The 25,746-nt window shown below is 37.1% G+C and overlaps 1 protein-coding gene and 2 long non-coding RNA genes across 3 annotated transcripts; 2 read left to right on the top strand and 1 right to left on the bottom strand.

Annotated features, from left to right (window-relative positions):
• Positions 1 to 2,043: 2,043 nt before the first annotated feature.
• LOC145734982 (uncharacterized) lies at positions 2,044 to 2,802 on the bottom strand. The gene has a single exon (XM_081988669.1). The coding sequence runs from the start codon at positions 2,800 to 2,802 to the stop codon at positions 2,044 to 2,046; it is 759 nt and encodes a 252-aa protein (XP_081844795.1).
• A 17,548-nt stretch (positions 2,803 to 20,350) lies between these two features.
• LOC145734840 (uncharacterized) lies at positions 20,351 to 21,780 on the top strand. The gene is made up of 3 exons (XR_014179520.1): positions 20,351 to 20,883; positions 20,940 to 21,146; positions 21,202 to 21,780. It is a non-coding gene; the product is annotated as an uncharacterized LOC145734840 (long non-coding RNA).
• Positions 21,781 to 22,614: 834 nt separating this feature from the next.
• LOC145734661 (uncharacterized) lies at positions 22,615 to 23,682 on the top strand. Its single transcript, XR_014179475.1, has 4 exons — positions 22,615 to 22,875; positions 22,939 to 23,009; positions 23,078 to 23,177; positions 23,407 to 23,682. It is a non-coding gene; the product is annotated as an uncharacterized LOC145734661 (long non-coding RNA).
• Positions 23,683 to 25,746: the final 2,064 nt, after the last annotated feature.

The raw sequence follows: 25,746 nt of genomic DNA, 5'->3' as shown, positions 1-25,746 counted from the left end.
GCGGCGCACCGGTTTCATCCCGAAGCGAGCGCTCGCTTCGGAACCCGAAACGCTTTTATGAAATACGATATAAAATTTAACGATCAAGTAGCAAAGTTTTCACACATTCGCCAGTGGTACAAACTTGACCAACAAAGAAAGTTTCGAAAAATTCGCCAAGCCTATTTATATTTAAATGATCACAATCGACTCAAAATTAAACTGTTGCCAGTGCCATTGAGTCCATGATAGCTTCTGGTAGTTCTGGTTGCTCAGGCGGCTTTTTGCCTCCCGGAGGCCATGCACACTGCTCAATTTTTACACGACATGGATAACTTGTTTGATTCCCTTAATGGAAACAGTTCTAGAGGTGAAATGGGAAAAACTTATCGAAGATGTCTGTCTAAAAATTCTCCGCATCTCAGGTTATGGGACGAATTGTTACCAAAAATTAATAGTTGGATTTTTATAAATGGCGAAACCAAGAAAAATAAAATGCCATTTAAAAACGGGTGGCTGACAACACTAAATGCGATAAAAAGGCTATGGAGAGTTTGTCAAGAATTGGGATTTTATTTTTTAAGGACAAGGGCGTTAAATCAAGTCTTACTAGAAAATAGTTTTGCAGGTATTAGACATTTTGGAGCACAAAACACAAATCCTAATGCTTACCAGTTCATTTCCTCATTTAAAACTACAATGCTGAACAATTTAATTACCCCCCAATGCAACCGCAATTATGAAAGTGATGAAAACGCTATTTTAGATAACTTGCAAAACTTTTTGGAATCAGATGCCACCATAGTTCCGTTAATAGATCTCGAACCAAATGAGTTACTGTCTATAAATATTCCTGATTTCCCTGCAGATTCAGCATTGCAGAACAACACACTGTTTCCTATGTTGCTGGGTATTTAGTAAAAAAACTGAAATCTTGTAATACATGTGAAGTGTGTGCAGCAAATTTAACGACAGACCTGTTGGGTTCAGAACATTTATTTTACTTACCTTGGGACACATAATTACTTTTGTATTGCCTAAATATGGATATATCGCATTTGTCCAAAAAAGTTAACTTACCTTTAAAAGAACATATCACTTTCAGCTGGTATACTTGTGACGAACATTTTTAAATTTAATAACAAGTAAATTCTTATCTGTTTCGACCAAACTTATAATTCGCAAATACTACGATGACATATATAGAAAATTCCAAAAAGATAGATCAAAAAAAAATTAGAAGCAAAGAAAATGAGTAAATTCAAACATTTATGATTCATATATTTTAATAATATTATGTGATATAACTAACTGCAATTGTACCTTGGCTGTTACTTATTAACGAAAAAACGTTTTTATTTTATAGTATCTAGTCATGTGTTACTTTTTGATGTAAAATAAGTTTCTGTCTATGTGATTTGTATAATTTATTTCAAATATGTGATACTATGTAGTATGTATTACCCCCTTAATGTTGGATTTTGTTTCCTATTTCTACACATTATGAAAATATTACGTGTTTAAATGTTTAGACTGTTATTTTATTTAAAAAAGTGTTTCATGTTTTTTTTTTTAAAGAACTAGGTACCTTTTTAAGTTAAGCTTTGTTCTATTTTATTAGATATCTTGTGTCTTTGTTTTTTGACAAATTAAAAATTATTTAAACATTAACTACAAATTAATGGTTTAAATTAATGTTACTAATTATTTAATATTTGTTGCACATCAAAGTCTTTATTTTTACCCCTTAAGATTATTTATTGTTTTAATTTCTGCTTATTTGTGTGGAAAGCTAATTGTTCCACTTGCTATTGCTGCTGGTTCTTGATTCACTTCTTTCGTTTCGGATTTCGTTCGGATGCTATTAATCGACAACTTTTAACTGGTATGATTCATTTATTAGACAAAATACTAGGTAAATAAATGAAATACGATTAACAAACGTTGAGAATAAAGATTATTTTTTACACGCTTTTTTTTGTTGTTGTCGCTACAGAGTACGGTTAAGTTCACACCGTCGCTCCACAAGTTTGTTTTTTAGGGTTAGATCCAAACACTGACACTTCACTTCTTATGAATATTTTCGGCGTTAACATCGCCCCCGCCTTGAAAGGCTCCTCTTTCAAACTCGACTGGAAGTTTGCATAATTTGGCTACAGGCCTCTTGAGGACTCCTCCCGCAGTCCTTACGGTGACTACTCTTGTGATTCCATCAGTGCCGGGATGAAGAGAAACTATCCGTCCCAATGCCCATTTTAAAGGTGGTTTGTCTTCGATAATCACAACCAGGTCATTGATAGCAATAGGGCAAACCCTTTTGGTCCATTTGTTGCGACATTGCAATTCGGTTAGGTATTCGGTGGACCATCGCCTCCAAAAGTGTTGTTGAAGTTGCTGTATACGTTGATAATGATTCAGACGGCTTTCACGAACATCGTGTAAATTGACATCTGGTGCAGCCATTAATGGTCGGCCAATTAAAAAGTGAGCCGGAGTTATGGGAGTCAGGTCGTTGGGGTCGTTAGAGAGGGGGAACAAAGGACGTGAGTTTAAGACTGCTTCTATCTGTACGAGCAGAGTATAAAATTGCTCATAAGTGAGTATCGCGTTTCCTGCTACGCGCAGTAGGTGTGATTTAGCGGACTTTACTCCCGCCTCCCACAATCCGCCAAAATGAGGCCCGCGAGGTGGAATAAAACACCAAGAAATTCTTTCGTTTTCCAGAATTTCAGTAAGAGCAGAGCCGTTTTTATTAAAAAAGGCTGCTAAACGCTTCAATTCTGCGCTTGCACCAACAAAATTAGTGCCATTGTCCGAGTGCATTTTACATGGTTTTCCACGTCTCCAAACAAAACGCCTCAGAGCCTTTGGAGAGTAGAAGGCTTCGGTTGTAAAGTCCGAAACAAGTTTGAGATGTATTGCCTTAGTGGCAAAACAGACAAAAACACTAATGTAAGCCTTACTAACCTTACATCCTCGACCATTTCGGTCTTTTATGAGAAACGGACCGGCGTAGTCTCCGGCTGTATTATAAAATAGTGGTGCTGGTTCAATGCGCTCTGAAGGTAAATTACCCATGACAGGTGTCAAGTTTTTTGGCCGCGCTCGATAACATCTTATACACTTGTGAATGGTTTATCGGGTTAAACTTCGACCTAATAACGGCCAGTAACTCTGACGTACTGATGAAAGTGTAAGTTGTGGCCCACTATGAAGTAGTCGGATATGTTCACGTTCAAAAAGCATTTTTGTAATCCGATGCTTCGAACTAAGAATAATAGGATGTTTTTTAGCATATTTAAGATTCGCATTGGCCAATCTACCACCTACTCTTAGTATACCCTGATGATCTAAAAACGGACTAAGTGGCATTAACTTGCTTTTAGGATTGATGTCATTGCCGGAGGCTAGTGCAACTATTTCTTCACCGAAAGTTTGCTTTTGAGAAAGACCTGCCAAAACCAGTGAAGCTTCTTTAATTTCAGTTGCCCGCAAACATCCGAAGGTTCTATCTATCTTTTGTTTTGAACAGTTCCTTATGAACCTAATACAGCAGGCAATTACACGTTCTAATTTGGTCAAAGATGAATATCGCGTAAAATCTATGCTATCAGTTACTAAGTTTATGTTGAGTAAGATTGCAACCTTACGCAACTCAGGTAAATCACGAGCAGTAGGAAGAGTTTGAGGCCAATGTTCTTCTGACAGTAAAAGCCAGTTGGGTCCCTCCCAATAAGTATTGAAAAATAAAAGCTCTTGACAACTAATGCCACGTGAAACACAATCGGCTGGATTATCTGCTGTTGGTACATGACGCCAGCTGCTAACCTGGGTAAGTTCTAAAATCATAGAGATTCGATTTGCCACAAAAACTTGCAGTTGATTTGGCTCCATGCGAAGCCAACCTAAGACGATGGTGGAATCAGTCCACAACACGATTCTGTCGATGGATATGTCGAGTGAATTAAGTATTTTAGTGACTAGATTTGCCAAAAGAAGAGCACCATTTAATTCAAGTCTAGGAATGCTTTGAGTTTTAAGGGGGGGTTATTCCATGACTTTAAGTACACACACGCTCCATATGCTTGAGAAGAGGCGTCACAAAACCCGTGTATTTCATTACGAATTACGTTTCTACAAGTAATTTGTCTGGGTATTTTCAAGTTATTTAATTATGTTAGTTAATTATTTTATAAGTATGAAGGTTGTCACGAAAGTTTAGCCATCTTGTATGTAGAGGCTGCGTTAAAGAATGATCCCAGTCCAACTTTTCTAACCAAATGTCCCGTAACAACAATTTTGCTCTAATAATACAAGGGCTCAAGAGTCCCAAAGGGTCAAATATTTGTGATATTTCGGAAAGAACATGACGCTTGGTGACATTCTTGCTAAACTTGTTAGTGATATTATAAAAAAAGTAATCATCATGGCCGTTCCAAAACATACCCAGGGTTTTAGTATTTTCATTGTTGCCAAAATCAATGATCTCTCTTTGATCTCCAGTCTGAAATCCCTGAGAAACGCGAATAGAATTGCTAGCCCACTTTCTTAAATGAAAGCCTGCCTTTGAAAGAATGACAGATATCTCGTTAGCCAGAAGAATGGGTTCTTCTTCTGTGTCGGCGCCCATGAGTAAGTCGTCTACATAAAAGTTCCGCTTAATGATTTTTGAAGCCTTAGGATGACTTACTTCAGTTTCTATTCCTAGTTGAAACAAACACCTGATTGCCAAGAAGGCAGCGGACGCGGTACCCTATGTTACAGTATTCAACTCGTAAACTCCAATAGGCTCGTCCGAGTTGTCTCTCCAAAGTATGTGCTGTAATGGTCTCTGCTCCTTTACTACTCGACACATTCTATACATTTTTTCGTCAGCATACTACTATAGTATGCTGACGAAAACTGATTAGAACGGAAAATAAATCAGATTGTATAGTAGGACCAACCAGCTGTAAATCATTGTGACTGATTCCGCTACTACTAGGACATGAAGCGTCGAAGACCACTCGAAGCTTAGTTGTTGAACTCCTTTCCTTAACCACTCCATGATGAGGCATATAATAATTGTAATTGCCTAGATGGGGACTATCAACCTTACTCATATGACCTAACGTTTGATATTCGGTGATAAACGTATGATATTCTTGTTTAAAGTGATCGTCCCTGAGATCTACGCTCTAAGTTTATGAAACGCTTTTTAGCGGTTTCAAACGAGTCTCCTAATCTACCAGGGTCATCTTTGAGAGGTATAGTAGCTAAAAAATGTCCGTCTTTGTCTCGTTTAAAGGTATTTTGAAAATGTACTTCACAAAGTTTCTCATTCTGGGAAAGCGGCTTTGAAGTTTCTACTTCCTCTAGTTCCCAAAAACGAGTTAACCCTTTGTCAATATCGATGCTCCTGCTTAAATTGCATTGAACTAAGTTAGTGCTAATTGAAGCTATTTGTCCAGCTACTATCCACCCGAGTTTTGTCTTTTGTAAATACGGCCCTGAATTTCCTAATTTGATCTGTCCAACACAAATTAAGTCCCAAAAACAATCTGCACCTAAAAGCATGTCTATGGATCTGGATACACTAAACTGTGGATCTGCTAATTTAATGTTATTAGGTATTTGTAATATGCTTGGGTCTATTCGAAAGTTTGGTAGGCATCCTGTTATGTGGGGCACTACCAAACATGAAATTTTCGTAGAAAAGTTGCTTATTTGTGATTGTACAAGAAAACTTGCTTTACCTGATACTTTTGACTCGCTTCCATTCAAACCACCAACACGTATATTTACTGGTTCACAAGAAATCCCTAATTTGTTTAAAACATTCAATGTTACAAAACTGCTTTGTGAGCCTGCTGTAACATAGTTAGTTGAAGTTGTAATAGTTCATTGACATGCATAGCTAAGTATTCTTATTAATCGTATTGCATCAATCGGTTCGCTATTATAAGTATTTTATGTATACACAGCAACCTATATTATATTGTATGAGTAGGCATAATAGAGTACGATAAATATAAGCGATTTATTCAGCAAATATATATTGAATACAGGGAACTTGCCGGAGTATCATTTACTACCTTTACACTGCATCAAGAAGTGCTCGAAGTGTTACTGGATGGTTATTTCGATCAAAGACTTGAACCAAAACAGTGGAAAGAAAAACTTGATTACATTGTGCCAGCAGATTAGTTGTTAAATTTACATTGTTTTCTGTACAATCTATTCTATTATTTTCACAAACAAGCTCGACGCCCATACTGGCTGGATTCAAGTTACTAGAAGTTGGGATTGGCTCTTTTTCAATGTGTAAAAGTGTATGATGACGCCCCTTACAAATTCTACATGAACTGGCGACACATTGCTTGATAATGTGGTTACTTCGTAGGCAGTTAAAGCAAAGACGTATCTTAATAGCTTGATCATTTCGTTCCTTAACTGTTAGCTGCACAAATTTACTGCAATCTTGAATGTAATGATTTTCTTTACAAAATGAACATACAGTGTTAGTATTTAAAAAGCTTCGACTTTCATTTTGCTGCTTATGTCGGTCTTTGTTTAACTGCATACGATTTGCATAAGTTTTCTTAAATGAATCACTACTAGCTGAAACATGTTTACTTGATTCTAAAGTTTCCAACAAATCACTGCGCTTTTTGAGAAAAAGAAAAAATTGCTTCTAAGTCAGCATTTGGCAATAATGCCTTTTCAGTTTCCCAATATCTCAAGGTCACATCATCCAACTTTGAAAAAAGACTTGTCATTATTAAATCTGCTGCATATTAAATCCCAAGCAACATCATAGTTATCTGTTGAAAACTCTAAACTAGCTATAATTTCTGCTACACGTTGCCCTATGAATGCCCTTAGATAGTGAAACTTGTGAATGGGAGGCAAAGAATCATTCAAGTGTATTAATGAGTTAAAAGTATCTATAAACTCAATCCATTTATCATATTCACCATTAAAGGTGGAAATATGAATAGGAGGTAACTTTAGATGGTTTAAATTTGAGCTTAGATTAATATTGTTTAGAGAACCTGAACAAATTGAAACAGCACCATCCACATTCTTAGTTAAATTCTGTTTATGCAAGGTTTTAGCTCGGCTATACAAGTTATGATATTTGGAGTCAAATGATTCACGTTCACTGAGCTGTGTATCTAAGCCATTTTCATCACACAACTCCTCTATCTGAGATTGAATGTCTTCAAACTCATCTAAGATGCTTACAAAGCGTTCAACGCGTGACTCTAGTTGTTCAACCTCAAACTCATCGGTTATCTTTCGATCTGCATACTTTGTTTCTAGTTGAACTAGAAAATTGCTGAAAATGGTCAACTTTGCTTTTACTGAAGCCCTTTTCCTAAATAATGTTTCAATTGCCGCCATTTTATGTTTATAGGAGACACTAGATTCCACCACACCTACTGTTTTCTGATTGTTTTAAAGCTTAGATTACACGTTTAGGTATAGATGGCTAAAATACGATTTGTTTATACTCCTACACATAAAAACAGCCACTAAGTAGCGGTTAAATAGGAAAATGGAACAGACTCACGTTTAACTTGACTAATATTTGGCTGTCGAAGGACCAAAATGTTTTGATTTCTGCTTATTTGTGTGGAAAGCTAATTGTTCCAACACACTTGCTATTGCTGCTGGTTCTTGATTCACTTCTTTCGTTTCGGATGCTATTAATCGACAACTTTTAACTGGTATGATTCATTTATTAGACAAAATACTAGGTAAATAAATGAAATTCGTTTAACAAACGTTGAGAATAATAGCTATTTATGTAACCAGTTACAAAAAGATCGATTTTGTGTAACGAATAAATGTTTGTAGGGCGAGCGCAGCGAGGTCCTACAATTTGAAATCAAAACACATTTACGTTCTTTGAAGGAAATGTATTGAAACAAATGTAACAGATACAAAACACTTAAAACACAGTTGAGTGTGGAACACACTATAACTAACGTAAATGGTCTGGCATACAAGGACGAAACTTTGGCCTAAGTATGCCATGGATGGGAATTAAACTGCGTAGCTTTATTATACTAAAAACTAAAATACAAATATTGAGATATATATTTTATCTTAGAAACTTGATAACACGAAAAAACTAACAAAAAAAAAACGTCTTACCCTACTGAGATCTTTACAATCACAGAACATTTGCCTAGCCATATGAAGACTAGATCCAACTTACAAACTATTTGAGAAATAGCCGAATAATATTAAACCTAATAGGAACTAAATTAATACATCGATGTACCAAATAGGCTACCCCGCTTCTGTACCACGTTGGCCACGCTTCCAGAACAATCTAAGAGCTTTCAAGACTGTTTAAAAATTTCTAGAAGCTTTTAGTAATTTCCACAAGATTCTGGACCAATCTAAAAACGTTCAAACGTTTCCAAAACAACCCAAAAGCTATCCAAACTCTCTAGAAGCTTCCAAAATCGTCTAAAAACTCTCTAAGAAGCTTCCAGACATTTGTAGAAGCTTCCAAAAGCTTCTAGATTATTTTTTACACGCTTTTTAACTAAACGTAATAGAAAAAGACTGACTACGCCATTGGATTCTACGTCAAAACTTCTACCGGAAACCGTTTTTCCTTTTTTGATAACTTTAATAGCAAATGAAATACAAAGGAGGTTCCAAAATGACCATTTTTCAAAAACCCCCCGTATCTTTGAAACAAAAGAAGTTTGCACAGCCTACTTTTCGCCAGTCATCTCAGCTCAGATAAAGAGATCAGAACACGTATGCTACTTTTTTTCTATCTATTACCGTTTTCTCTGTACCCCGTAAAACTATCGAAAATGCACCCTGTACAGGCGCAAAAAAATCAATTCCGTTTCCCACATCTCAATATTCCCAATCTCCTATGTCCAGGGTGCTCTTGGACACCTGGTATACAGGGTGTTACAAATTCATTGAGGCAACGTTGCTCATTTTATTGCTAAATAATTTGGCAAAAAAAAATTCAAAATTTTTTATTACATCCGGAGTAAATTCCAAAATAATCATTAATAAAGTGGTAAAAAACAAATAGAAATTTGACTTTTTCGGTTTTTGTCGGAAATCTCCGGATGTAATGAAACGTTTTTGAATTTTTTGTTAGGTATTCAGCTGAAATCGGTTAAAACACGTTGACTTTTTTTATGTTCTTGTCGTTATGTTCAGATACGGGGGGTTTTTGAAAAATGGTCATTTTGGAACCTCCTTTGTATTTCATTTGCTATTAAAGTTATCAAAAAAGGAAAAACGGTTTCCGGTAGAAGTTTTGACGTAGAATCCAATGGCGTAGTCAGTCTTTTTCTATTACGTTTAGTTAAAAAGCGTGTAAAAAATAATCTAGAAGCTTTTGGAAGCTTCTACAAATGTCTGGAAGCTTCTTAGAGAGTTTTTAGACGATTTTGGAAGCTTCTAGAGAGTTTGGATAGCTTTTGGGTTGTTTTGGAAACGTTTGAACGTTTTTAGATTGGTCCAGAATCTTGTGGAAATTACTAAAGGCTTCTAGAAATTTTTAGACAGTCTTGAAAGCTCTTAGATTGTTCTGGAAGCGTGACCAACGTGGTACAGAAGCGGGGTAACCTATTTGGTACATCGATGTATTAATTTAGTTCCTATTAGGTTTAATATTATTCGGCTATTTCTCAAATAGTTTGTAAGTTGGATCTAGTCTTCATATGGCTAGGCAAATGTTCTGTGATTGTAAAGATCTCAGTAGGGTAAGACGTTTTTTTTTTTGTTAGTTTTTTCGTGTTATCAAGTTTCTAAGATAAAATATATATCTCAATATTTGTATTTTAGTTTTTAGTATAATAAAGCTACGCAGTTTAATTCCCATCCATGGCATACTTAGGCCAAAGTTTCGTCCTTGTATGCCAGACCATTTACGTTAGTTATAGTGTGTTCGAAGAACGAGCCAGAATGTTTATTATTAGAACTTTAAAAAAGTTCTTATAATGAACTTTTTTAAAGTTCTAATAATTAATTTTTTTTTAATGTTTTTTAATGTATATGTTAACTTAGAACGTGTTTGAAACACTCTTTGAGAAAGAAATATAATATCAATCTTTTTCACGTGACATGAGGCATGATCCAATGATATTGGTTGGGACATTAAAACTCATATTTTTACGGAGTGAAGTAGTAGTCCTAATAGTAGTATGTTACTCGCAGTGGAGGTGCGGAAGGGGTAAAAAAATACGCAACCTTCTCTACAATATATTTATTAGACCCTCAAACTGAGGTGAAAGTTAAAACGCCTGACATGTTTCGAGCATATAGATGCTCATCTTCAGAGGCTGTAAAAATCTTAATCTACTACCGCATAAGTGGAAAACGTACCTTAAGTTTGGTAAATATTTTATATTGTAACTTCTTTCTAGACGGGGATGATGTACCTGATAAAATTATTTTGTACCTTCCTTGCGATTAATCTCTTGGTTTTCAGTGAAATCTTGACAATTCGTCGTATCATTCTTGGGTAGCAGATTAATATCTGAACACTCAGGAACTTCAGTAATAGTTTCATTTAGCTTTTCATTTGTAAATGGCATATAAAACTCCTTCGGCTGTACATTTTCTCCAAAAGCTAGTTGAGTCATTAAGTATCTTGATTCTGTACTACAGCTTGGAGCATTTAAAGATGCTCTCTGAAAGTAATGTAGAACCCCTGCCTGGTGCTTACAAAAAGAGCCTAGTCTTCCTACTGAACAGCTGCAAAACCCGTTTGAAATGTCTACATCATACGTTTGTTCTGCTTTTTCGCTCGGAACAGAAAATAAATCGTTAGACAATTGTCGAATGTCTTGTTTTGGTAAATATTTTATTTTTTCCAAATACCTTTTTAGATCTTCGCAAATAATACTCTTCCATTGCGGTGCAACAGAAATCAACTAATGCAACGGCATTATATGCCTTATTCCTTGAGAGTACTATATCCTTGAATAACCTAACGCTTATCTCACTAAAGTTATTAGTTTGATGTTGTGACGCGTTTTTAAAATCCTTCTAATTACCGGCTCTAAACTCGGGCGCCACCTACTGAGTCGTTACGTGCCAGTAGGAACACGATTGCCTTCGGGCGGCTTTTAAACAGTGGAGAACGAAGTTACTGGGTTTGTGAGCTCCGCAAGGATGAGTAAAACAAACCGGTAACAAAACAACTCTCTTTATTCGGGAAAGTTACCATACGGTGAAACTTAAAACAAATCTAAAACTCCGCACGGTGCAAGAAACTTAAAAAGTACCCCTTAACCTTAAACTCCCGGTCTTATCCTAGCGAGCGCATGCTTAACCTACGGTGCCTAAAACTAACGCGGCAATGTTCGGCGGCCGTCTCGCTTTGGTGAGAACTACCTTAAGAAAGAACAGGACGAACGTCTGCACGACACTACGCCATACTCGGTTCGGGACAGGACCACGTTCGACCATACGCCAAAACGTGTTACGGTGGGGGAAAATATGTCATGCGAACTACGCCAACATGACCAGGTAACCCTGCGACCCTACGCCAACAGGGGGAACAGGAGGGGAACGGATGTGTTCGACCATGCGCCAGAACACAGGGTAAAGGAGCGTCGTGCGACATGCGCCTGTACGACCAGGTATCCCTGCGACCCTACGCCAACAGGGGGGTAAAGAAGGGTGAAGGACGTGCTCCGATCATACGCCAGAACACAGGGAAAAGGGGGCATCATGCGACATGCGCCTACATGACGAGCAAGCCCGGCGACCCTACGCCACCAAGCCACGGTACTTACGGTTACGGACGGACGGAACGGTTCGGTTCGGTATATCGGAGAGAGAGTCTTGCGAAGGCGGTGCAAGACTGCCGGCTTAGTGCTACGGAGCTACATTTATACTAATCGCCGGGCCCCCACTACAATGACGCGTCGGTGGTGGGGGCCGCCGCCGCACAACACAGGAGCGCCACAGTTCCGATCGGTACGTTGCTCGAGGCTTACCCCCTCCACAATTTCGTCAAACCGCACACAGAAGCGTATTTACAATAATCCACGGTGCACAGTTCCACCCGTTCAGTGGAAATTAGTAACGAATTTAAACGCTTCGTTACACACCCCTCCTTCTTTCGGAAAAAAACAGTTACTTGATCGCTGTTTTTTTTTCCTAATGCTAAAGAATAAAAGTACCCCGGCTTCCCTTAAAACCACCTTTATTCAATTATGAAAGTATAACGTAAAAAAAAACCCAACATGATGCGGAAAACTAAAATGACGTGAAATACCATAGTAAGGCGGAAAACTAAAGCAACGTGGAGCACCACAACAATGCGGAAAACTAACTTAACGTGGCACACTAAAATAAGGCGGTCAACTAAAATAACGTGGAACACCGCAGCAATGCGGAAAACTAACTTAACGTGGCACACTAAAATAAGGCGGTCAACTAAAATAACGTGGAACACCACAACAATGCGGAAAACTAAAATAATGCGGTGGCCTAAGCTCTAGATAACGGTAACAACTTATCTACAGAAGGTACAGCGGCACGCCAACGCTGAATTCCCGCCAGCGTCGGCGTTCCGTATCCGGATTAGGTACGGCTCAGCCGTCCTGTATTGAGCTGGGGTCAGTAGTCGGGTCGGAGGCGGAGGCGGAGAGCACGTGCAGGTACGAGAGAGGATTCCCAGCCTCCCACACCCTGAACAAAACAGGATGGCGGCGTTCTGCGCTGGGCATCCCTGCCGGCTGTGCCCATGTTCCCCGCAACGCCAGCAGGTGTCCGGTCCCACCGGGATGAAGAGGGCAGCCCGACTCAGCCTCGTCCACTCATGCCGGAGTAAGGTAAACGGTACCGGGCCGACTGGTTGGTCCGGTATTGTTTTCAAGGGATCTTCCCCCTCGACAGCCGGTTTCAGACCTCTGGGCAGGGCGACAGCCAGGACCTCGGCCAACTCCTGGGCTAATTGTTCGGTGGTGTTGGTCATGACGGTTACCTGCGAACAATATACTATAATACCCGGAATACCCCATTCAGCTTGTTTTCACAAAAGCGAGGCGAAACGGTACTAAAACAAACTTTATTCAACGGACGTAAAATAACAACTAAACGGTATATACTAAAAAAAAACAACCAAAAGGACAAGGGGAAGGGGAATTAGGGTTTCGGTAGGGTTACTCGGACCCAACCGCCGCCGGACACGGGGAGCTTTCGGCGCACTCGGCCCTGCACGCCCTGTGGCCTCAATGCCCGTAGGGCCCCGACCACCCATGGCTCCCAACTATCAGGGTTTGGATGGCCTTGGATATAATCCCCCACGGCTGTCGGGGCGGTTGCAGTATCGCCCCTTTCCGGGACCTCGTCCGGGACCGGTTGGCGTGGTGGGGTGTCCGGAATTGGCGACAGCATCCGCGGTATAGGGGATGGCCACCGGATAGGAGACCCTTCCGGAGAGGGCCTCTTGGGGGCTTGTTTTCTGGCCGGTACTGGTCGGGTCGGTACCCGCTGGTAGGCGGCCGTGAGTAACTTGGCCTCCCGGACCAGGATTTTCACAGCCCTGGTACGCTTTGCATTCTGCTCGCGCTTCCGGTGCCGGTCTAACAACATGCGAAAACCTTAACTAATCTGTTAAAGAAAGATACCGCTTTTGTTTGGTCTTCTGAACAAGAAAGTTCATTCGAGTACTTTAAAAATGTTCTCTCAACTACTCCGATACTTCAATACCCCGACTTCAATAGAGATTTCATCTTAACAACCGACGCCTCCAATTATGCGATTGGCGTAATTCTTTCTCAAGGTGAAATTGGCAAGGATCTTCCAATAGCATATCCTTCAAGAACTTTAAATAAAGCTGAATTTAATTATTCAACAATTGAAAAAAAACTTACAGCTATTGTCTGGGCTGTACAACATTTCCGTCTTTATTTATATGGTAGGAAATTCTTAATTCTCACCGACCATCGTCCACTTACATGGCTTTCAATTGCAAAAATCCAAGCAGTAGACTTCTTCAATGGCGACTCAAACTTGAGGAATATAGTTACGAAATCCAATATAAACCAGGTAGAGTTGATTCAATTGCTATCAACAATCCCCCAATATAGTAGTTAACGTGAACAACTATGTTAATCCTGATTTAATAACAATATTTTTACACGAAATTAATTCTTACTTTCTTATCGACACTGGAAGTGGAAAAAGTTTTATAAAACCCGAATTAGCTTATGGAATGTATCCACATTCAATATCAAATGAACCTTTTGCTGTTCGATCAGCTCACGCTAAGTCAATTCACAATAAAGTTGCTGAAATTCCAATTTTTCCATCTTTCAATTCCCCAGGAAATCATAAGTTTTATCTCTTTGATTTTTCGCCGGAATACGATGGCCTTTTAGGAATTGATTTTTTAAAAAACACTGAAGCAAACGTAGACTTGAAAAATCTTCTATTAGAGACACCAAAAGAACTTGTCAAAAAGTTGAAATACCTGTAAAACAAAGTAATGGCATTAGTATTCTAAATTATCAAAATTTTGGAAATGGAGAACTGCCAAATGCATTAGTGTCAATTAACAATTTTCACGCATTAACAACTATTGTTAATCCTTGTGACAATCTGATAAAAATTCAAATTTTTCAACCTTTCGATGTATAAACCATTAATGAAACTGAAATAAATTTTTTCGAAAAAATGGAAACAGACACAGAAATTAACAGACACTTTGAAAATGCACAAAAACAAAATTTAAAAAAATTGAGACTCTCACACTGTAACAAAGAAGAATACAAAGCTATTAGAGATCTTTGTTATGAATTTAGAGACATTTTCTATTGTTAAAAAATTCCATTAACATTTACAAATCAAATCAAACACAAAATTAATTTGACTGACAAAACTCCACTTTCTACAAAAACTTTTCGTTATCCCGCCGTACATCAGCAGGAAGTCCATTCTCATATAACTAAAATGTTAAATGATGGAATAATACAACATTCAAATTCACCATGGACTAGCCCCATTTGGGTAGTACCAAAGAAAATGGACGCATCTGGTAAAAGAAAATGGCGCATAGTTATCGATTATAGGAAGTTGCTGCCTTGATAGGGAACGGACGTGCTAGTGCAAGCGAATCAAAACATTTTTTTTACTGATATCGGCTTAGCTATAGAAAGGAATTCTAACTATCTGAACACGGCACTGATGGGATATACAGGGTTCGTGCAAAAATAGCATGTACCCTGGGAGTTCGCAGTCCGAGTCGGACTTGGTCTCCCAGGACGATGGCTTTACAAAGCCGAAAACTAAAAAAAGGGGGAGGAAACCAAACTCTACCCCCTCATCGTCAAACCCTACAACCCCTACTCAGCACCTTAAAAGACCGGCTTTAGAAAAACCTGCAACACGAGCTACAACCAACAGGGAAAAAACCTCCACTCAAACTTCACCCTCTCCTTCATCAATGGTTACGACCAACCACCAATTTAGGAACCCAACATTTAAATTGACGTTTTACGTCACCTCACCACCAACTTTAACGAGAGTGCAACTTGCCGTCAAATGGGAAGAAATCAACCAATCTAACAAGGACATTATCATAAAACAAGAGTCGAATTTCCTTATTAAAACCAACGATGAGGAAACAACAACCAAATCTCTTGAGCTTCTCAAACAACGTGGCATGATAACATCGTTCAAAGTCCAAAAAAGCAACAATACGTCATCACCAACAACAACCACCAACCGGAACATCGGGTGTCGATCTTGACATTACCGACAAGATGTTTTCTGACCACCTGAAGAGTATTTACCCTCAAATAAGATTATGTAAAAGAATCATATCGAGACAAAGAGGGGCGCCCACGCTTATGATACGACTGATAACTGGAGACCATTCAACATACGAGCGTCTGATGGTAAACAGGTTTGTGCACTTTCTGGGGCGCATCTTCAGTATAATAAAAAGCAAACCGCCACCACCTATTCCTGCTGTAGAAAGCCTTTGAAGTGCAACAGATGCAAGTGCACGCACTCATACAACGAGTTACGGCACACAGCCGAGTTCATACACCTATTACAACGCACGACCACATAATAAACAAATGAAGGGTGCACGGGAAAAACAAGCTAAGTCAAATTTTGAAGTTTTTGAGTACAGCAGTTTTATCTCTAAAATCGTTGTTAACTGGTCACCTATAGGCATTAGAAACATAAATATTTTTTTATATATAAAGCAGCATGCTTTTTTATTTAGTATAATAATTACAAGGTTTTTGTTGAAGAAGATACAAAAATAGGTCTTGACTTAGCCTGTTTTTCACCAGATTTATATTATAAATATTAAATTCATCAAGCTTAAGTAGCAAACAAGGTAATTCATAAATTAAAATGTATGTCAAAAAATAATTAGTTGAAAACTTGTTTGTTTTTAATTGATAAAAAATTATTAAACTAATTAGTTACTAGAAAGATTGAAAGGTAAGTAGGTCATTCCCGTGTACGTCTATCCTAAAATATGTTCTATTAGACGACGTAGCTCGATTTTCTTCTGACTAAGTTTGGACCCTGTATAGCATCGCTATTGTCTATCAGGTGAAGATGTTTTCTCAATTTGGCCAAAAATTGACTTAGCTTGTTTTTCCCGTGCACCCTTCAAATACAAACACCAACTAAACAAGACAGAGAACAATAACAGAGAAGAACTAATCAAGAAACTGCGTAAGCGGTTTATTATACATTAGTATGTATGTAAATATTAGTGTATATAGACATTATTGTTAAGTTAGTTAAGTACCAGAATTTATTTATTTTTTTCTCTCGCATGTACCATGGGCAGAAAGGCCACGCGGCCGATAGCCTTGTACTGTGAGATAAATATTATATACAGGGTAATTCAAATTCGACCCTCACCATTGGGATCTCAGAAACCATAAGAGATACGAGAAAGTTTAAATTGGGGCAAAATTGCACAATTTAAAGCTCAACCAAATGCTGTTTTAAAATTATTGATTTTCCGAGTACTTCCGGAGATATCCGAAAAAAAACTGAAAATTTGATTTTTTGTTTTTATTTATTTCTAACCTTATTTGAAGAGATATCCCAAAACTAAAAGCATCTTTTCATTGCCACTTTTTCCTAGCTATTCGATGATGGATACAAATTTGCCACACGACGTTTCGTTTTCTGTCAGTCATCATCAACTTTCTTGAGTTAATGGGCCGTTTTAAAAAATGTCATTATTTGACAGTACTTGTCAAACACGATAATTCGGACGATCATTAGAGCGTCAATCATAGTTAAAAATGTATCTAGAAAAGAAACCCCCGCAGAAAATGTTATTATTATACAAGCATTGCTGAACTATTTAGGTTTGAAGAAGAAAAGAGATTTGTTAGCATTATCTCTAACTTAAAAGGCTTATTTATGTTTCCAAGAGAAAGATCATCATTTTAAGAACTTCATTTTTTGCTAAATTTCAATTTTGTATAATGTTAAGTGCAAGTTTATAGTTATTTATACAGTAAGTGACAAACCATTTTTTATTCATTCATATTTATTCGAGTGAATAAACCGGTTTAAGTCACGTGTCTTATACAGTATTTTATTAAATTTCGACTTCTTATATTAAAAAAAAAAAAACTAAAATTACAGTTCTATTAAATTTGCACCGCGCCCCGTAGATGTAACATTGATGTTTGTTTGTTTACATCTGTAAATAGGCGAATGTCATTCAGAGTGATTTAATAGTTATTTATACAGCAAGTGACTTAAACCATTTTTTATTCACGAAAAGAACAACTAGGTCCACAAGCGTAGCGAGTGGCCTAAGCTCTTCGAGTGAATAAACCGGTTTAAGTTAAGTCACGTGTACACCTTTGTGACTAAGTATGTTCAGGCCAATTGCGTGTGACAAGTACTACCAAGTAATCTTCATAAAACGTCTCATTAACAACGCTAACTAAGGTAAAATCTCTAAAAGCTCTAATGATCGTCCGAATTATCGTGTTTGACAAGTACTGTCAAATAATGACATTTTATAAAACGGCCCATTAACTCAAAGCCAATAACTAAAGTAAAAATAGTTTTTATTGAATTATTTTGTTATTTATGAAGCAAATCATAAACTATTATACATCACGAAAATCAGAATAAAACGTACTATTTGGTGGGCTAAAAATCCAATATGGCGCCCATAAGAAAAAAGAAAGTTGATGATGGCTGCCAAAAAACGAAACGTCGTGTGGCAAATTTGAATCCATCATCGAATAGCTGAGCAAAAGTGGCAATGAAAAGGTGCTTTTAGTTTTGGAATATCTCTTCAAATAAGATTAGAAATAAATAAAAACAAAAAATCAAATTTTCAGTTTTTTTCGGATATCTTCGGAAGTACTCGGAAAATCGAAATTTTTAAAACTGCATTTGGTTGAGCTTTACATTACGCAACTTTGCCCCAATTTAAACTTTTTCGTATCTCTTATAGTTTCCGAGATCCCAATGGTGAGGGTCGAATTTGAATTACCCTGTATATACATATATAGGAAATTAAACGAGAAAACTATTGATGATAAATTTCCATTGCCAAATATCTCTGATATACTTGACAAGTTAGGAAAAGCTCATTACTTTTCGATACTCGATCTAGCCAATGGTTTTCACCAAATCGAACTACACACACTGACATTCCTAAGACAGCCTTTTCAACAGACACGGGACACTACGAATTTAAACGTATGCCCTTTGGCTTGAAAAATGCCCCTTCTACATTCCAAAGAGTCATGAATAATGTACTTAGAGGCCTACAAAATGAAACTTGCTTGGTTTATCTTGATGATATAATCATCTTTAGCGTTTCTTTACAGGAACATATAGAACGATTACGTGAAGTTTTCACACGATTACGTCAACCTAATTTTAAAGTTCAACTGGATAAGTCCGATTTTTTACATAAAGAGGTTGCATATCTAGGACATAAAATTACTAATGACGGAGTTAAACCTAATCCAGACAAAGTCGACGCTGGAAAAAACTTTCCAATACCTAAGACACAAAAATAAATAAAATATTTTCTAGGTTTGGCTGGCTATTATAGACGTTTTATTAAAGATTTTGCAATCTTTAATAAAACGTGTTTTTCAATTTAATTCACTCTGATTCTTTCATTAAATCATTCGAACATCTCAAGAATTTACTTATAAATGCTCCAATATTAAAATATCCAGATTTTTCACATCCCTTCGTTCTCACTACGGACGCTTGTAATGTTGCATTGGGCGCAGTTCTATCTCAAGGAAACCCACCTAATGATTGAATGATGAACTCTTAACGAAACTGAACAAAAATATTCAACCATAGAAAAGGAACTTTTGGGAATTGTTTGGGCGTGTAAGTATTTTCGCCCTTACCTTTACGGACAAAAATTCAAGATATATACGGATCATAGACCACTCGTATGGCTATTCAACTTAAAAAAACCTAATTCAAAATTATTAAGATGGCGACTTCGATTAGAGGAATACGATTACGAGATAATTCATAAAAAAGGAAGTCTAAATAGTAATGCAGACGCACTTTCCAGAATTACGATTCCAAATAATGCCATTGAGACCGAATAGCTAATAAATAGCCCAGGAAATATTGATAATGATATCAATGATTTTCTAAACAGCACTTTTGATCCAAATTTAATACCAAATGAATTAGTATCTGAGACAATTGAAAATATCGAAAATAAAGTTCGACCAAGAGTTAATATTATTTCCGATATTCAATTAAAACCGACTAAAATCAGATGCAGTTAATCAAATCACGTTAATGGAATCGACCATTGATAAATTTCAAGGCTTAATATCGAATATTACGCATAATGAAATAATTTTAAGATCACGAATAATAGAAATAGAGCAAAGCATTAAAGAAGCAAAACTTCTCGGTGACAATCTGAGATACTATTTCACAACTTTTATTTTAATCAATCAAATATCATCAATTTATGATGTTCTTGATAAAGTAGAAATTGCGATAACCTTTGCTAAACTTTAATATAATGCATAATTCGATGGTGGATCCTAAAGCGTTCTTAAAAGAGGTTCAGTCAATCGAAAATCTTGTAACTGACAAAAAAATACCAATTTCTGCAAATATAGAAAATATTCTATTAATCGAGAAATTAGTAAAGATGAAAGGCTATCAAAAGAATACCAATTTGAATTTTATAATTGAGCTTCCACTTGTTGAACTGGATGTATACCAATACTTCAGCGTGCATGCTGTTCCTGTGCCTAATGGTCAACAATTCATTGTCAATATTCCACATAAACCGTATTTAGCCCTCAACGACCGGAGATACGTTTACTTGGAGGAGAAATGCGAAGAAATGATTGACAACAATTGAGGACCGTTTTTCTGAAACTCGATAAGTACATTTTTACCGAAATTGAGTTATACATGGATTCTATACAAAAATTCAATACCCGACCAGCTGGTAGCGTCAGATTCATGAAAACACGGTAACTACCAGAGGTACAGCATAGACAAATTTCTGCGGTTCTTCAAAACTCGATAACTACGCGCGCTTTTTTAAAACTCGATAAGTAGCGAACCTGCATTACTTAAATGAATCCTTTTATTTTCTTCGTTAGTACAGTTTCAGCTCTGCTCCAGTGCACATAATCACCACGCTTATCACCACGTGTTTTGTGTTTTTATTTTGAAATATGCATCAAATAACGGGAGAATATAGTAAGGACGTAAAACTCATGAAAAAGGGAAGGAAATTTCGTATCTCTAAGGAAAGTAGCATTCAAGTAAGACCAAAGATTACGCGTTTTAGAAAAGAGAGGTTGAGTGAAGCGGACATCGCATGTAATCATTTCGAAGGCAAGAGAAAAGGTGTTGTTTGTAATGCAGGAGAACTAACAAGAAATGAGATACTAGGTAAGTTAACTATTTTTCGATTCGAAGTAGAATGGATACTTTCACAGACTGTATAGGTTTTAGGGAAATGGTATATGCAAATGACGCAAAAAAAATTGATCAAGATAAAATACTGCTTAAATTCATGCAAGTTGATGTACCTAAGCGAAAAACTACAGATGAAACAGTTTTGAGGCGAAATAGAAAAGTTTCTGTCAAATATTTTATTAGAACTTCTAGAGGCAATATTGCTGTTTGTGCTGCCACATTTCAAAAGATAACTGGTAATTCAAAAATTATCTTAATTTGTTGCTCCTCTGAACTTGTCTCATGTTTTAGGTGCAAGTAAAGATAGACTGTCTGGTATTTCAAAAAAATTTATCGCCGGACAACTATTAGTGGAAAATCGGGGAGGTCGTGTACCGAGTCAGATTGATAAGGATATTTCTGAAGCAATAAAGACACACATAAGCAGCTACAAATGCAGAGAAAATCACTATTCGCGTAAAAAATGCAGAAGAAACTACTTACCTCCTGAGTTAAACATACAAAAAATGTACAAAATATTTTGTGATACAACAAACTTTAAATGTTCTTTGGCTAAATACAAGAAGATTTTTTATGAAAATTTTAACCTTGGGTTTGGAAATCCACACTCAGATACATGTTTCATTTGTAAGGAGTTACTGGTAAATATAAGAAAAAACAAGTTGTTGGAAAAACGTAATGAACTGCTCACCAAGTACAGACTTCATAAGATGAGAGCAAAGGCCTTTTTCAAATAGATGAATACTCACAAAGAAAATACATTTAAAGTTTGTTTCGATTGCCAACAAAATCAGCCATTACCAAAAATGTCTATTGGTGAAGTTTTTTACTCAAGGCAAGTTTCGCTTTATAACCTAGGCATTGTACATCACCAACAAAAAAGCAATCCAGAGAAGATACAAACTTCTATGTTTGGTTAGAGACGCAGTCAGGTAGAGGCTGCAACGAAATAGCTTCTGGTCTGTTCCATTATCTAAGCAAGCTTGAAAACACATTGTTTGATGAAGGCAAGAATGAGTTGATCTTGGAGTTATTTTCAGACTCCTGTTCCTCTCAAAACAAGAACAGCACCATGATGACAGTCCTTATCTATTTGTTGGAAAAGTCTAGAGTTTTTAAGGAAATAAAACATTTTTTCCCATAAGAGGTCATAGTTTCATGCCCCCAGACAGGGTTTTTGGAAGAGTGGAGAAAGAATATCGAAAACGAGAAGAAATTTTGGTACCGAGGGAATATCACGAGATTTTGAAAAACCATGGAACGGTCAATGTTTGGGGACAAGACTGGAATACGTTTGATTATAAGTCGGTATCGCAGAGCATTGTGAAGAAAAAGCTACCTTTCAAAATAAGCGAAGCTCGGGTTTTAACGTACCAGAAAAGGAAAGGGACAGTTATTTGCTGGCTGCAGGATGCTGACCTTGAAGGCCAACTTGATGGAGAACAAATTCCAGATGGTGAACAAGACATTAGCATTTTTATGTCCGACGGTGAAAGTGAAAGTGATTCAGAAAACGAACCCTTATCTATTTTACAACAAAGGCTAAAAGGTAATACTGCTGAATGCGATACTCAAGAATTTTCTCCAGATTGGGGAAAACATGTACGTTTTGATAGTACTGCAGTGTTCAATGAGAAAACTGGTATTCCAGATGAAATCCTTTCATCAAATCCGAGCCCTATGTCACTTTTTAGTTTACTATTGTTGGAAGGGTTTCTCTTCATCGGTTTCTTTTTAATTTCTTTCCTGTTGGACCTTCAGAGAAACTTAGACGTATCAAGTGGGCTTTAAGAGGAATCGCCATTTTGTAGTACCGATTACGGGATTTTAGTGCGACCTCTTTTTAATAAAAACGGGTGTTATTTGGAGGAGTATATCGAGTTTTGTTGGGAACTCCGTTTTCTCGCTGTATGCGGATTTATAAGCCTTAAAAGTGGTGTGATTTTCTTGTGGAGTGGTGAGTTGGTGAGTTTGAGGTTAAGTTTTACCATGTGGTTATTTCACTTAGGAAATTAATTTGACCATTAGATTGACCTGAGAGACCTGAGGCAGTCTTGTAGTACCTTTAATTCGATCTGTTTGGTGGCAGTGTCGCCCAAGTAAGTTTGATTTTGGCCATTTCCAATTTAGCCTCCGGCTAAAACACGTGTCTTCTTCATTTCAATAGCAGTTAGCGGAGTCTTCAATCTGTGACTACACACAGTTTGGTAGCTGGTGACCGAGTATTCGAGAGAATCAACTAAGACCCTTTTGCTCAATCACAAAAGGTAAATTTCGTGCTTTATTTGATTAATTTTGGTAGTAAATTGGTTATAAAACCATCCAGTTGCTTACTGATTGATTTGATTTCTAATTATTGAATATTGTGCTCAACCTTTTGCGTTTTTAATTAATTTGTTTGTAGTAAATTCGATAAAGTATTACTAATGAATATAATCAGTCTTAATATTAAGTGATTGTAACGAACACATTGTATTTTGTACTGTATATTCTAAGGGCCCTTCCGCCGGGGTATCTTCCTGCAGGCTCATCTTTACACTGGGCTACGGCACCACGAATAGCCTTATTCGTTTCGCTAGCTTACCAGGGTTGTCCGACTACATCTCTTGGACACTGGGCTGTAGCGCTTAGATCGATAGCGGATAGCAGTACACTTGCTCTGTACAGAAAGTAAGATTAGTTTAAGAATCTTATCAAGCACTGAAGTGTGATGCTTGTTTGACGAAGCGACTAGAAACCCATAATATAAAAAACCATCTGGGGGTAACTGAATTTTGACTGTTTTATTGTTGCTGCAACCTCAAACCTCTCTCTCAGCTATCGTTCTGTGTTGAAGGCTTACTACAATTATTTTTTTGTAAATTAATTGATATTACTTGGCAGGTTTCATTTTGTTTTTTTGTAATCCTATTTGTTGTCCTGATTACTGGTTTATTGAACTCCAAATACCAACTTTGGCATTTTCTGATTTATTGGTTAAAATCAGTGGCGCAGAGAACCACCCCAACGCTCTTAACCAACTGAGCATATTAGTCGAGCTTAATTTGCCGCAAACTTTACGTTCAATACGCCAGGACATCAGTGCTTAACTTTCACTTAGCTTTAAACTCCAGCAATTTTCTTTTACGAAAGAAATTCCGTGGCAACACCCTACTCAATTGTTTAGCGACGATAATAAAATTTATGTGCTTTTCCTTCCCCCAAATTGTACGCCATTGATACAACCAATGGATCAGCATGTTATACAGGCCATAAAATTATTGTATCGTAAGAAATTGCTCCAAAAAATTGTTGAGTCTGAACGTGATATTTCGCAAGCACTGAAGGAGATAACTCTGAAGGACGTTGTTTTTTCTTTAAATGAGGGCTGGCAAAATGTGGGCATTGGCTTAATAACAAAATCTTGGAGTAAAGTATTGCTACCGACTGGGATATCAGAAGAAGATATTGGTGATAGTGATGAAGAAGACGACATCCCGCTAGCTCGGTTAATCAGACAAATTAGAGCGACAGAACCCACAGAAATTCAAAATAACATGGAAGAAATTTGAGTAAGAAACTTGACCAGAGTTTAACGAATGAAGAGATTGAAACTTGGGTGGTGACTGATAAGGCAGTTAGCGACGAATTAGCTGAAGCCGATATAATTGAAGAAATTGATGAAGATTCCGATGACAGTTCCGACCATTGTATTTCCGAAATTTCCTCTTTAGTGAAAGATGCTGATGCAGTGTCAGCTTTTATTACGTGTATTGCTTGGGCAACACAAAAAAAGCTTCCTGAACATCAAATCGTCTTCTTGCAGGAGTTAAGAGTTCAAACCCAAGATGCAGCGTTTAAAAATAAGAAACAGACACAAATTACAATTTTTTTCACGGTTTTAGAAAAAAACTAATGCTTTTTTTAGTTAAATTTTAGTTTTTTTAATTGTTAAAATAATACATATGTACATATTATTTTGATAGCACGTAAGTTACGGTTACATAACATACATATATGTATTTAAATATGTAATGATTGAATTGTATGTATAAAAATTAATATACGTAATATGTACGTACAAAGTTCTAAAAATGTGTTTTATTGTATATTCGTTAATCCGAACAATCGATAATCCGAATAAGGCCTGACATTTAGGTGTTCGGATTACCGAGGTTGCAATGTAATCACAAAATAATAAAAAAAATTTCTACAAACATTGAATAATGATACATTTTTTGCTTCCAAATCTCAACGAAAAGTTACCCTTTACTGAGGAGTTTACTTTATCGCGTGTTGCCAAGGGTAGCGAGCGATAATAGTATATTCTATATTAAGAGCCGAAAGTAGATATTTGCCGCTTGCACATGAAAAATCATGTAAAAGCGGCAAAAGTACTTTCGGCTCGATATATAGACGATATTTTTTCGACGACTGCTGTGGGGTGGAGTAGAAGGACAATTCACATCATTTTCGTAGCTCGAACTCATTGTCACCGATAAATCACTTTGACGGAATGGCTTTAATTCAAACAGGTCTGTCAAGCGTTGTTATGGAAATGCCGAAAAAGTTGGTGAGTAGATTGTTACTAGAAAGCAAAAACGCTCTAGGACAGAAAATGATTCACTTTCAGCGCGCGAATAACCACTTTCTGCTTTGAAATAGAAACGTACATGAGGTACTTTCAAAGTCAGTCGTCAAAAAAAATTTTTTCGCTTGCCTCCAGAGCAACGGCCACAATGCATGCCATTATTGGAAATGTCAGTGTCACCAGTTTGATGTCAGTATTCAATTGTGTATAGTTTCGATCCTGTTTTTGAGTACCTACGCAGTAAGTTTAGTTGTGTTAGATATTTA

Source organism: Ips typographus, linkage group LG10 (genome assembly GCF_016097725.1).
Source record: "Ips typographus isolate SLU linkage group LG10, UJ_Ityp_2.0, whole genome shotgun sequence".
In the NCBI taxonomy this organism is placed as follows: domain Eukaryota; kingdom Metazoa; phylum Arthropoda; class Insecta; order Coleoptera; family Curculionidae; genus Ips; species Ips typographus.
Note: the sequence above shows the minus strand (reverse complement) of the source record. Positions and strands in the feature narration are given on the sequence as shown.

What these genes read in the sequence shown, in the direction of transcription:
- LOC145734982 (XM_081988669.1), bottom strand. Translation starts at nt 2,802, where the DNA reads ATGCACTCGGACAATGGCACTAATTTTGTTGGTGCAAGCGCAGAATTG.